The sequence below is a fragment of the Plectrocnemia conspersa genome, unplaced genomic scaffold (assembly GCF_051122295.1).
Source record: "Plectrocnemia conspersa isolate PC_06_02 unplaced genomic scaffold, ASM5112229v1 ptg000013l, whole genome shotgun sequence".
Classification (NCBI taxonomy): Eukaryota; Metazoa; Arthropoda; class Insecta; order Trichoptera; family Polycentropodidae; genus Plectrocnemia; species Plectrocnemia conspersa.
The window spans coordinates 30,454,129-30,469,099 of record NW_028277177.1 but is presented as its reverse complement, the minus strand read 5'-3'; the positions used below and the strand labels follow the sequence as shown (position 1 = coordinate 30,469,099).

Below are 14,971 nucleotides of genomic sequence, written 5' to 3'. Positions count from 1 at the left end.
AGAATACAACGGTTATTTGTATACAATCATTTCGTCAAAAAAAAGCCGTGTCAAAAAGTGCTTTCAAGAAAAAACATCGAGCTGTAGATTTTTTATTAGTAATATTATTATTATTTTCTATTGCAATCTAACTGTCCTGCGACTAATAAGTAATATTTATTTATTTATGTTCCGTAATACCATTAATCCGCGTCTACACTTTTCGTTGGGTCACAAAAACTCTTCATGTTTGGTTTTCAACTTCGAGGAGACGAACAGTCTCTTCGTTGACATACCCTTGCAGCCTCGTTTGATGGGCTGTTGCTGTTTTTGTATTGCCTCGCTTAGTCTCTATACCAAGATCACGGTGGAGATCACCGTTTCTAATGTACCAGGACGCGTCAACTATGCATCTAAGTACATTGTTTTTGAGTCTTTGAATAACCTCACGAATTGTTTTACTGGCACAGACCCACGGAATTTCAAAAATAGAAAACAAGCTACTTATGTACAAGCAGCCGTTGGGAACTAATGGTACAGCGAAGGGTTCAACTTAAAAACTGAAAATACTCAGTTGACCTAGAAATGTCGCAAATATCACATCATTACTGTTCACCGTTTTGAAGGAGATTTTGTGACAGACACAGACGTGTATTATCTGTTTTATACCTAGTAGTGATATCTGCGCATGTTTGTATAATGCTCATCATGACATGTTTGTATAAGGCTCAACCTGTCAAGTCCCGATAGTCTGATTCGTAATAAAATAATAATTAATAGTAATATCTTATTTATAATAAAAAAATATTATTATAAGTAAATAAAATACTGCAAATTTCAAATGTGCAAAAATAGTATATGTATAATAATTTATCTTTTATCAATTTGACTTTGAATGAAATATAAAGATAAAAAACTATCTAGAAGTGATAACACAATATTAAGGTTAAATGAATATAATAACTTTCATGGAATTAAAATTTACAAGAAATAAAAATATTCGCTGATAGTAAAAGAATATATGTGAATTAATAAATATTGATATTTTTACATGTAGATATATTTAATTTTATATTCCAAGCAATTTTAAAAATAGATAATTGAAAATATTTATCTTAAATCATGAATAAATTATTACATAATTCTTATCAAGATAACTTAATCTTAATTGCATTAAAAATAAATTGCATCTATTTTAATATATATTATGTAATAAAATTAATTGTGTAAAAATAATTTTAAGATAAAAGATAAAAGTTATAGATAAAATTTTATCTATGCGATAGAAACAAATAAAATAAATGACAAATCAGCAAAATCTTCAGTTTAGTGCAAATATGGCACCTATATATATAACTAAATCATTGATTCAGAACCCTCCGGAAAGGGGTTATTTTTATTCGGAGAACATAAAAGATTTCCGTTCATTATTAAAACAATCTACAATAAATGCGAGTATAAAAATAATAGCATGCTCCATACACGTGGCCGGAGTAGCGAAAGTACAAAGCTGCGAGATTTTAAACCTCAACTCTAAGAGCAATATGTTCTTCTTCACACAAGACTCTTACGAAAAACTAGACGATCAAATCAACAGTGCCGTTGAATTTTTCACAAGCGATCATTTGAGCGAAGATGTCGTCGGATCTGGAATATCTTTTTCGAAGATTACGTCGTGGTATACTTCAATATTACCTACAAAGGGACAGCTTCCAATGAGAGAAATGCCAATATTAAGATCGATAAGTCACTCGTTCATTGATGCTTTGATATGGTTGAATACTAACAAAGAAAGCTGGATTAAGGAATTGGATATAGATCAATATATGAATAATATTAGCAGTGTTAAAATTGCTAAAATTCAATCAAAGTTGGGAATAGATAATTTGTGTGTATTCAATTCAAGTGGATTGATATTATATGCTAAATATAATTCAATTTCAAAGAATACTTTGATTTCATCGGTTAATTATTTACTGTTTAAAGACGGTACATTTTACCCTATGAAAGACACTAGTGAGTTTCTAAATGAAGAAGCAGGTAAAGCCATTTGTCAAATATGTAACGATTATCATACGATTGAAAGACCATGCGATTATAAAATAGTCAGTTGTACACCGACAGATGAGAATGAAGAATTTGTTTTGGATTCTAATAAAGTGATTTGGTCAGATGATAGACGTTTGATTAGACATGTTGTTTATGCACAATGTCAAACTGTAAATGTTAAAGGATTGAAAAAAATAACTACAATTGCTGTTATTATCATTAAATCAATGGACAACGTTTCAGATGGAGAGCTGGTCTATAAAAAGTACTACACAGTTTTGGATATGGAAGGAGCTAACGATGATGATAAAGAAATCAATCTGGTGAAAATTATGTACAGGGACATTGAAGATTTCTATGAAAAATTCAATGTCAAAGAGAATATGATAGAATCATGTTTTTATTGTAAAGGAACTGAGAGTGAAATGTGCCGTAAGATATATTCATTAACTAGAGGTACATATATATACTTGTGTGAAAAACATTCGAATGAAAGCGATGAACAATTTTTTGAACACAATTATTTACCTGTATATGTTTATAATTTCACGGCATACTGTTCTAATTTGCTCACTAGTGAATTTATAAGCGACGATGCTGAAAATATCGCATTGATTGGTAAATCTTCTAATAGAATATCGAGCATCAAAATACGAATGGGAGACATATTCTATCACTTCAAAGACAGTAAAAATCACTTACCTGGGACTTTAAAAATGTTGGCGAAAAACTTAAAGTTTACGTTTACTCCGGACAATTACACTAAAACTATTGAAAATATTTTACCGCACGATTGGTTCGATTGTACTGATAAATTAAATCAATCGTTACCGATCGAGAGAGAAAATTGGTATTCAGCAATAACAAGCTTAATGCCAAATGATTTAGAAATAAAAAAAGCTCTCGACTTTTCCGAAAGCAAAGGAATGAAAAACTTTGGCGAATACTTAAAATCCTGCTCCTTGACAGATGTGTTTGTACTGGCCGAACTATTCGAAGAGTATCGAAGGCAGTGCATAAAAGAAATCAATTTAGATCCTGTCGAGTATCACGGGGGTCCTGCAATGGGTTGGTATTACGCTAGACAGTTGATGAATCACCTCGGCACGCTACCTTGGACTCCTCCAGCGGAGATCTATTCCATTTTGCAAAAAAATATACGCGGAGGTATGGCTCAAATTATGCATCGCCATGTAAATAAAAAACAAGGTGCAATTATGGGATTTGATGTCAATACTCTATACTCATCGGTGATGATGTCTCAACTGATGCCGAACAAATATATCGGAGCAATCGATGTAAATAAGTTAAAGGCAGAATTATCAAAATTAGATCAAAGAAAAAAATACGTTATAATTTACGTGGGAGATATAACATATCCACCTGAAATACATGATAACATTGCTTTGAGGGCATATCCTCCAGCGCCTACTCACTACTTGGAAAGACTTTGCGGTACTTTTCATAAAAAGGAAAACTACTACATGCTAGACGCAACTAAAGAATACTTAGAATCTATCGGCGTTATAGTTGAAATCACAGAAGCGTTCGTTTTCGAAGGAGAGATTTTATTCAAAGAATACATTGAAAGAAATCTTAGGAAGCGCAAAGAAGCTACGAATCCCGTTATCAAGGATCTGTATAAATTGATGAACAATTCAGTATTCGGAAAGGCTTGCGAAAACGTATTTAAATATAAAAACTACAAAATCGAAACTAGCAAGTGTGGCGATGATAACAATTTGTTTCATTTAGAATCGTTTATGCATCTGCGTGACAATAAGATTCTATGCCAAGAACCAATAAGGAAAGTGAAGCTAAACAAAAGTCCCCAAATAGGATTCGCAATCGTCGAATATGCCAAAATTGTGGTTTATAAATTCTTTGACGCTCTGGTTAAACAATTCAGCGATATAGTTTTCTTATACACCGATACGGACTCTGCGTTTTTCCAGCTACCTGGAAAGAGTTATCATGAAGCTTTGAGAGATATAAAAAAATCACCCTATTTAAAAGACATGGTAGATTTGAACTTCAACGAATTTTATACAGTTGTGCCTCCGGAGAAAACGCCAGGTCTGTGGTCTTTGGTTTATCCCAATAAGATTATAAATGAATTCTTTGGCCTGAAGAGTAGAACGTATTGCTTCACATTCGACGATAACACTAAGAAGATGAAAACTTCAGGACTACCGACTGAGGAAAAGTACGCCATAGACGAAGAAGGCTTCGGGAGAAAATTGACGGAATTGCAGCACTTGTTCACTGACAAAGTTAATATTTTAGTAGATAAAGATAAAAATATTATTGCCAAAACTGTCGAAGGAGAAGATTTGGTTATTGATTTTAAACGATATACAACCAACGATTTTAAAACTACAATCCCGTGGGGATATAAAGGATCAGAATTTAAACATTTACACGTAGATATGGAGAAAAAAGAGAATATTTTAAAATCACTATTACAAGAATAGAATAGACTGTTTTGTCAGAATTTAGTTTTGTCTCTATCCATAAATTGTTACATTATTAATCGAATTATGTAATTAAATAGATATAAAAAATATATAATAAATTATATAAACATATATTTCACAAAGACTATTATTTTTATTGTCAAATGACTTCTTGTTTCATATGAATGATATCAAATTATTATAGATAATAATAAAAAAATACGATAATTACGCAATTTTTCTTATATTGACAGTTAATCTTACAAAAGTTAAATAGATTATATATACTAAAAGTCAATCTTGAGAATAGATAAATATAAAATAATACTGATGATTGACAGTGTTCCTAAAAATATATTTAAGCGTGGCTAATTACTGATTACTTACTGAGCTTATGTATTATATTGTATAATAATATAGAAAGTTGCATCTAATACAAAATTAGAATTTTAATTATTATTTTCAGACAAAGAATGCATAAATATTTCTACAATTTTATATCAGATGTGATAATATTAATTTTAACAAATATATTTCTGGGTAATACTTGAGAAAGGTTTTCCAAGCCGTGATCTAATAGGTTGATAAAAAAAATAGTTATTATCAACATCATAATAATAAAAATCTGAGAGTTAAGGCAATGGTATTTAGAAATCATCAATAAAGATTTGGCTCAATAATAAACATTGGAAGGTGGAAAAACACCCAGAATTGTACAATAGCTACGTAGACTTCCTCGCATCGAATAAGCATTGTTTGAATTATCATTTGTTTTATTGGACGGTCGCCCAACGTTGAGCTTTGAAACCAGCTTTCTATATAGGGAGTTAGACTGACCGCGCACTAAGCAATCTGGCTGCCGCAGCCAATCGTGTTTGCTACGTCGGGCGAGATGCATGGGAAGGATAAAAAATTAATTACGCTGGCCAAAAAAATTATAGGAGATATATACTAAGGCAATTTTCAGAAAAGTTAAATGGAAATATGTATATATAAAAACTACAGCATTTTATTTATACAACATATTTTGATTAACAGTAGTTTTTTGCTCCCCTTGTTAGACATTTATACCAATAAACTACACTTAATCCCATTTTCAACGCAAAATTGTTTACAAATACTTCATACAATAAACTGTAATAATTTTTTCCGGCGTTTAATTAGCTGCAAAAGTCACACCACTCGGCCACCAATTCTGAAACTACCTAAAAATAATTTCTGGTTTTGAGACCCAATGGAGTGACTTCGCAGCCAGAAATAGACGCCAAAATCTGGTAACAATTTATTCAGTGGTGTGAAAAAATAATTGGACCAGACATTATTTTTCATATATTTGTACTTAAGACTACTCTCACAACATTTTTTGTGAAACTCCTTTATCAGTACTCTTTTCCGTTATCATTTTAAAAAAAACTCAACCGACTCAAACCAATAAAAATATAAATAAAATGCTCCAGATAACAGAAAACTATCAATTTAAACATTGTATGTAAAATGTATCACTTTGAATCATTCCTGTAAAGTTTAAAGAAACTTTAGGTTGGGTTTACTAATTCAGGTTTGACAATGGTTTATTAAAGTATTATATTTTAATATCTACTAAATATTATATAATGAAAATTTAAGTTTAAGAAAGATAACTCGCATACGACGCGTTCTAGTATGTTTTATAAGTGTAGTGTTTTACAAAGAATATACTAAATGTACTAACAAATATCCCGCATTTTGACTAATTTTTTTAGGAAATAAAATAACCGTATCGAATAAAATTGTAAAAATGTTCTACATAATTCGGATAATTTTTAATAACATCGTTTCGTCACGTTATTAACTATCGTATATACATACAGCTGAAGATGATAAATTTAACGTATTACAAATCATAAACTCACTTTTCAGTCTCGGCGGCCCGTCGACAGCAAGCGAAACTTCAACATTTGATGACGAAGGTCGAGTCACTGTAAAAAAACACGTTTTATAATCGTTTACATCGTTTAATCGACGTTTACTTCTAATCATCGCATATATTACAGTGTAATAGTTAAAACGTACCTAGTTAATTTGCACTCCAAATCTTTACAACCGGTCAAAACAACGATGCAGATGTGTAATATCGCACGAAAAACCCTACCCTGCGCCATTTTGTTTTCTCTCATGTAAAAAAATTTGAAAAACGATTAAATATTTAAATCGTTTTTATTTTTATTCAAAAAATATTTTTTTTAAATTAATTATTTAAGACCATCTATCCAATCGCGGCAACACTGTGGTGTTTCAATTATTATTACATATAATAATACAATATTATAAGATATAAGTATAAAATTATTATTACTATATTATATAAAATTATTATATTTATATTCCAAATGATCATTTATATTTTTTAACGTATTTTGCTTTCTTTTCTTTAAATAATTATCAAATCATTTTCAAACTATTTCAAAAGCTTTCTTGATTTTCTTTAATAATATTTACATCTAATTCATCAGTACTGTTTCCTTTTTTCAATTTACAAATTATATTGTGAATTTTTCCAAAGATATTGATTCAAATTCACTAAATTTTACATTCAATGTTACATTATTGTATTGTACTAAATTGTTAAACTGGGGTATTGTATTCACAATCTCTTCTATACTGTCAATATAGCAAGTATTCATTTTTTCTGCTATTATATGAGGATCTTTATATATATATTTCCATATTTATTATGTCTACTACTTTTCAGTATTTACTCTGAAAAGTGACATGATCTATTTTGATATTGAAAAACACTTACAATTTGTAAAGCAAACACAATTTTCTGAAAAAAATATATTTGATTCGAAATTTGACATATATGTATATACAATATATAAAAAATACTGTTTTTCATTTATCATTCTCATAAAATTTGATAAAAGTTATATAATATAGCATAATTAAACTACTACATAAAAATTATAGTTATTGTAACTCCATTAACTATGACACAAATCTAAGGAATTGTAAACTTATACTATAAAGTAATATGGTATAGAGAAAATAAACTAACGACACAATTAATAATCAGAGCACAATTCCACATACAATAAAACTACAAGTGAGCGTTTTTTAAAAAAATTGCAAAACAAAGTATTTGTTAAGAATGAGAATCAACCTGGAACGACAGACAAACCTCAACAAAAAGTATAGCTTCAGAAAATATGGAGCAGCAATTTAACAACAAAATAAACAAAGTACCCAAGATTTCAAATAGCCAAGATTAACATAAAAAAAATCTTCACTATGCTGATAACATTGAAAAATTGGAAGACTGCTTTTCTTCAGATTAAATATACATATTTTTAATTTAGATATAATACAGAAAGTTTATTTAGAACCAATCCATTATTTTTACACTCTTGGCATAGGATCATAGTTATGGTAAGTTACAGTCATATTTAAACTATTTTATTATCACTTTCTCATCTCGTCAATTCAGGTGATGGTATGCCCATTAACTCTTGCCACACATCTACCATATGAGGTCTGTCGCTGGCTCTATCCTGAACACATTTGATCCCTACTGTGACCATTTTCACGGACGTGAAAGGATCGGATTCTCCGATGCGCATCAATCTAGCGTCTTGAAATCCGTCCATGTCGGTATGATGCAATCCACAATAATCAACGGCATAATCCTTCAAAAACCGATGCTTGCGACGAGTGTCGTAAGCCGGCAAACCGGAAACCAATTCGAAAAGTACAACTCCGAAACTGTAAGTATCCACCTTCATAGACAGTTGACGACCTCGAAGAAATTCATCAGGAAGATACGGTTTTGTGCCATGAACTCTGAAATATATATAAATATGAACATTATTAAGATTTGATAAAATACTATGAATTTTAATGAAAAGAAAATATTAAAAAAACCAACTTTTGTCCCTCCTGGAAAAAGCTGATATGACGTACCTGTCTCTTCAGAGGTAAAATGCTATCATATAGTTGAGGACTAGCTTGCATTCAATAAAAAAAATCTTACAGCAACTAGAATTAGATTTTGCATTTTTTAAATACTTGCCTTGAAACTTCCATATGTGTCAGTTCATCACTGTTAGGTCCGATTCGCGCAAGTCCAAAATCGCCAATTTTGGGAGAATCGCCCGAATCCAGAAGAATATTTGCCGATTTTATATCACCATGTATCAGAGGTGATTTTGAAACAGTGTGTAAAAATTGTAGACCTCTAAAAAAATAGAAAATATATTATAACAGTTCCAGTTCAAAAATGTTTTATTTTTGGGTTTTAATACGCATCAATCTTTGCAGCATAGAACGGAATGGGAAATGCACTGTTGAGTCTTGGGATAATTTTGGATTCCCAGATCCTAAAGGATAGATACTTCTTCATTTATTGCTTCAGCGAATATCTCATATTTAAACATATCCAACTGCTTAATTGAAATTACTAAACGAATTTTGATAGCAGTAGTGATACAGCCTCTACCTGTGGCTGTGTGAGCTTCCCAGTCTTCTTTGATGTCTCTCCAGAGTCGGCTTGTGCTTGTCTGTCTGCCGATGTGAGCAAGTGTCACATATTTTATAATGATCGTTCGAGACAACTCTGACAAATTACAGTTTTGTATGTTTATGAATCAATTGCATCGCTTCTTGAACACAAAATGTGTTTACGTCTTAAGAGAAAACATGGTCCAGATGGCTACTTCGGCGATTGTTAACCAAGAAGTTTAAAAAACAATCGTAAACGATTTTATTGCAATACAATAAATCTTAATAAAATCGACCAACTTTTGCACCCCCCCCCCCCGCATCCTCTAGAAAATGCTAAAATGACGTCTCTGTTATAAGACCGCTTTTTTCGTTGTTCAAGTGGTTGTTATGGTTGCCCTAAAATTGTTACTAATAGAGCAAGTGGTTGAAACCCCCCGCATAGATATTACTTTTTAGTTCAACCAAATTACAAAAGTTTAACTTTTATAATGCGAATTATAAACGGTTCCGGAAAAGGTGGATAAATATAACTACTAATCTTTAAATACAACTATTACATACTTGGCTACACCTTGCGATATAAGAAGTCGCTGACACCACGATAACGGAGGCTGAGAAGTTCTACATCTTAGTCTATCTTCTAAAGATCCTCCTACCATCAATTGGTACACAAGACATGGTTCTTTTCCTTTTTTATAAAAATAAAAAAACAACATTAGTTCAAATCTAACGACTTATTAATTTAACATATATAATAAAAATACTAAAATTATTTTTATCATTGATAATAATAACATCTATTATACTAATCAATAATATCAGATCTTTGGAGTGCATTAAAAAATTGAATAGCTTTACGTCATACTACTAATGAAATTTAAAGTGCCCACAAATAAAAATTGAACCAGAAATGAATTGAAAAAAATGTTAAGTAAAATAGTCAATGATTTTCTAGAGAAATATATCCCAACATACCTAAAATAAACTAAATAATAAGGCAAGTCTGTCCTAGATACAGAATTGCAACTATTTATTATATGACTATCAATTTTTAATTTGCAATCGAAATAAATCATTGTTATTTAAACATATTATACTAACCACCAATGCTATATCCGTACAATGGCAGAACATGGTCGTGTCTACATCCATTTAGATACCTAAGCTCGCGTAATGTTTCATCTGAGACTTTGCCGTCGGAATTCTTCAATCGTTTAATAGCAACTGTAGTATTCTTCCAATCACCTGTAAAGCAAATTAATAATTAAAAATAAGAATAAGTTATTATTGAATTTATATTCAGGTAGTATTTATGTAACTATACAATATTTTTGTCAAAAGGATAAGATTCAGCTGTTTTGCTAGTTTTGTTTCGTTAGGTCATTTATTTTTTGAATAGTTAAGTGACGAAACCCATTTAAATTCATCAAAGAAGCATGTCTGTCAATCCAGCAAGGGTACGAGTGGACTAGAAAGATCCATCAGAAATTCCAAGTAGTGACATTGGAGTCAATTGCGATAATTAAACGATTTTGTATCCATCCACTTGCATTGTACACCATGAGGTCAACATTGAATGATGTCTTTTTATGAGTGACCAAAAATCCTCCTTAAAAATTTTAATCCTTGAACAAAAATTTCTGAATTTTTTTAACTCCTATAGCAACATCTCCTCCTTTGTCTTCCTCGAACAAAATCTGAGATAGCCTTTAAACGAAAATTAAAAATTTCTGGAATGACCATTTTTTTGCTTCGCAGCAATTGGTCCTTCTCAAACATAAATTTTCGAAATGCTTTTTTTAATTTTTAGTGTCCTTTGATATTTTTAAAATTTGGTTACCTTTTTTATATCCTTTCTTTAAAATCAATGTCTTTATTCGAGTGGCCCATATAAAACATAGCTTTGAAGTAAACAAATAAAATATTTTATCAAAGCAATTTTAGAATGGCAGGAAAATTCACACATACATACACATATAGCAAAATATAGCAGTATATACACACCTTTATAAACAACGCCAAAACCACCTTTTCCCAAAACGTTTTCATGATTCCAATTTTTTGTAGCTATAGTGAGTTCACCATAAGGTATCATCAATAAGCTTCCGACGCTTTCGGCCACCGGATTATTACTTTCAGAAGAACATTCCTAAATAATTACAAAATTTTATACAAAAATTTTTACAAATATATTTTTTACTTCCTTACATTAGGAGGATTTGCACATGGCGGTCCGTTAAGTATTTTACTTGAATTTTGTATTTTGACGCCCTAAAATAATAATGAAATTGTTTTATTTTTAATTCCATATTGTAAATAATGTATGAATATAATGGCTCGTATTTTTCTAGTCAGAATTTATATTACATAGATCAAAATCTGTATTAAATGGTCAGAATAAATATTAGATGGTTAGATGGTCAGAATTAATATTAAATGGTAAGAATTATTTTGACAGATGTTCAGAATATTTTTTTTCGGTTGGCTGAAGATTGGTACAACTGGTCAATCTTGGCATTCGCATATCGGCAGTTTATTATCAAGATGTTTTAGGGCCAACTTCTTTGGTTGCGCTCGCAATATTGTTAGATGTCAACACAAAAAGCCAAGTGTGCTCTTTGCTGCCGCTCTGTCGTTATTCCTGCTTCATTCGTCGCTCTGAATACCTTTGAGTACTACATACAATTAAATAGATTCATTAAATTATTCATGGGGTGTTCACTGTTCTGATCAATGCTTGCTCGCACCTAGCCCGTCTAATAGTTTAGGTGTAAGCAAGATATTTTATAAGATAATTTCTAAAATAAATAATTTATTGCCCATTAATATTTATAATTGTTATATTTTTTTATTCACATGATCGTCCTATATTTTTATTCTGACCGTATTCTATTTTTATTCTAACCATTTGATATTTATTCTTGCCCTGAATAATATAATTATGACCAGGCAGTTTATATATACCAGAAATTCTATACTTACCCAAAGTTGATTTAAATTCTGACTATTTAATTTATTGCCGTATATAATTAGCAGTTATATTTACCTGTTCGATGTACTGCACAGGAATTGGCACATTAGATGTATTGTTATTATCTGATGAATATATTTCAGATTGGGTCGATTTTGCATTTCTTCTATATGAATCTAGCGAAAAAAATATATGTAAAAAATATTAAATCAGCAAAAATATTAATACAATACCTATGGATGTACAGCTTTGATCGATCAAACAATGATATCGTGAATCGACTATGGTTTTCAGGCAGTTCATGGCAGGGTGGTGCTTCATTCTGGACAGCAGAACAAATAGCTCTAAAACAGTGTGATTTTGCTGACCCCATCTCGTCAAAAGTGAATCAGTAGGCGATGAACCGCGACGGCGACATTCGTTTTCAATTTCCTGAAACCATTTATTATTATTTTTATGAATATCTAGAAAGAGGCTATGGAATAAAATTCAAGATATATGAAATTGACTCTTTACTGGAGAGTATTAATATAAATTTAAGAGTTATCTGGTAAATGAAAAATACGAATAAGAATACGGCATCAAACCAGAGGCCCTAATGATGTCACCGATTCCCAGACTTTGTATGATGGTTAATACTTACTTGTGGGTATTCATTATATCTGATTGACTTTGCTTAGTTGGTACAGATTTACCCCGATTGTAACGCAAAACATAAAAAAAGCATCACCAATTACTATCTCCCAGACATGATAAAAAATTTAAATTTATTATGATTCATATGGGATTCAATCAGGCCCATGTCATTTAAGTGTCATGCTGAAAATAACCGAAAAGCTCATAAAACGAAATTTTATTGGCGCTGAGATAAGAGATGACTCATTAATCAATGAAGGCTAGAACTACATATAGGGGCACTAAGAAATAGCAGCCCTAAAACTACGCCAGTAGGCCTTTCCCCCCCCCCTCCCCCCAGAGGATCGAGCACCTCTTGGCATTATATTTTTTTCTTTTAATCAGTCTATTCTCATAAAATTTACAATGAATATTTTGAACTTTAAAAATTTTAATTTGCGTATCATTCGGATATAACCCAAACTATCTTTAACCCTTTGGCTACCGAAATCCGATATATCGGCTTTGGCTACACTAGCGAGAACTGCCGGATCCGACGGCTCCGAAATCGAAGTATCCAATACATTTTCAACCGTCTGTAGGGTAATTGCTTAAGGGGTATATAACATTTTTTCAAATATATGTTATAAATATATTATAATCATTATTTTTTTTTAAATTTCATTATTATTTTTATTTATATATATATATATATATATATATATATATATATATATATATATATATATATATATATATATATATTTATATATATGTATATGTGTATGTATGTATGTATGTATATATATATATATATATATATATATATATATATATATATATATTTATGTATATATATATATATATATAAATATGTATATATGTATATATATATATATATATATATATATATATTTATATATATATATATATATATATATGTATATATATATATAGATGTATATGTATATATATATATATATATATATATATATATATATATATATATATATATATATATATATATATAAATAAATATATATATATATATATATATATATATATATATATATATATATATATATATTTATATATATATATATATTTATATATATATATATTTATATATATATATATTTATATATATATATATATATATATATAAATATATATATATATATATATATATATATATATATATATATATATATATATATATATATATATATATATATATATATAAATTTAACCGTCTGTAGGGTATTTTTACTTGAACCATTATTTAAAAATATCATATTTTATTAATTTACGAAAAGTTTTATTTACATTTTAAAAATAAATAACATATTATATACCATTGTTATCGATTCCTGTCGGAGCGTCGCCGCTCACATCTCGTAATTTTTAATACGTCATGCGATAATGACTCTTATTACAGCGTAAATACGAACTAAAATAGCACACAATCGCATATTCATCATTAATTAGGTCAAGTTCGCTGCAGACAGCGTCGCACGTGCGACCGTATGTTTACAAACTAAAATACACATTTTGACTTTTTAATTATTTAATAAAAAGTCCCGGCAGTTCTGGAACATTTTTCCAAAAATGCCCGGCATCCAAAGGGTTAATTACAGCGGATTAGCTATTTAAATTTTCTTCCGAAACAGATTTCAATAAAGCTTTTTATATCTTGAAGATCAGCACGATAGACCAGTGATATATTAGGTGATTAATACCCGAAAGGCCTGGGTTCAAATCCTATATGAGAGATATGAACCTTGTGTTTTTTCTATCGTGTCTGGAAAACTGAAATTAGTGATTATTATGTAAGTATAATTCCGATTGTTTATCACAGATTAGATTTTCCTAATCTCACATATTAGGTATAAAAAAATCTCTAATAATGAGCTAATTAAGCTCATATTGAATATCGTATATGAAAAAATAAAATATATAAATATTTTATCAAAAGCACTAGCCTTTTATTGATATTATACTATATATTAAGTCATTATCAAATTGAACTGGAAAATTATTACCAAAAACAAACAAATTTAATATTTTAGACTAGCAACACTGATTAAGAATGCTGTCATTTGGAAAACCCCAACTTTTAATAGCTATTTTCCCGTATCATAATCAGAACAAATTCAATTTTTTGCATTGTATAAAACTCGTATTTATATCTTATATTAAAATAATATAATCTAATCAAATAATGGGATATATTACCAAAATATCAAAAGCTCTGTATTCCATGTGTCCTCCCAAATCCTTCCACTCATCGTTCAAGTCCAAAACTCGACAAAAGTCCTTTCTGGTCAAATATGGGATCTCATACACATAACACGAACTATTCCGCGCTGTCATTTTACGCAAGAACGTCCTCACAACACAACCGTCACTTTCACAATAGTTT

The 14,971-nt window shown here is 29.9% G+C and overlaps 2 protein-coding genes across 2 annotated transcripts in view; both read right to left on the bottom strand.

Annotated features, from left to right (window-relative positions):
• The window catches only part of LOC148227834 (putative gustatory receptor 28b), a 60,317-nt gene extending 53,660 nt beyond the window's left edge, over positions 1–6,657 (bottom strand). The window contains exons 1-2 of the transcript XR_015811959.1: positions 6,537–6,657; positions 6,377–6,442 (exon numbers count right to left, since the gene is read on the bottom strand). The gene's annotated coding sequence lies outside the window, so the exon portion shown is untranslated. The remainder of the gene's footprint in view (positions 1–6,376; positions 6,443–6,536) is intronic.
• Positions 6,658–7,286: 629 nt separating this feature from the next.
• On the bottom strand, positions 7,287–14,966 carry LOC148227833 (serine/threonine-protein kinase pelle-like). Its single transcript, XM_088203034.1, has 9 exons — positions 14,785–14,966; positions 12,168–12,366; positions 12,010–12,110; positions 11,172–11,234; positions 10,968–11,112; positions 10,065–10,208; positions 9,525–9,651; positions 8,533–8,697; positions 7,287–8,303 (listed from the first exon to the last, which is right to left on the bottom strand). The coding sequence occupies exons 1-9, from the start codon at positions 14,920–14,922 to the stop codon at positions 7,934–7,936; spliced, it is 1,452 nt and encodes a 483-aa protein (XP_088059160.1). The 5' UTR covers positions 14,923–14,966; the 3' UTR covers positions 7,287–7,933.
• Between the last annotated feature and the right edge of the window lie 5 nt (positions 14,967–14,971).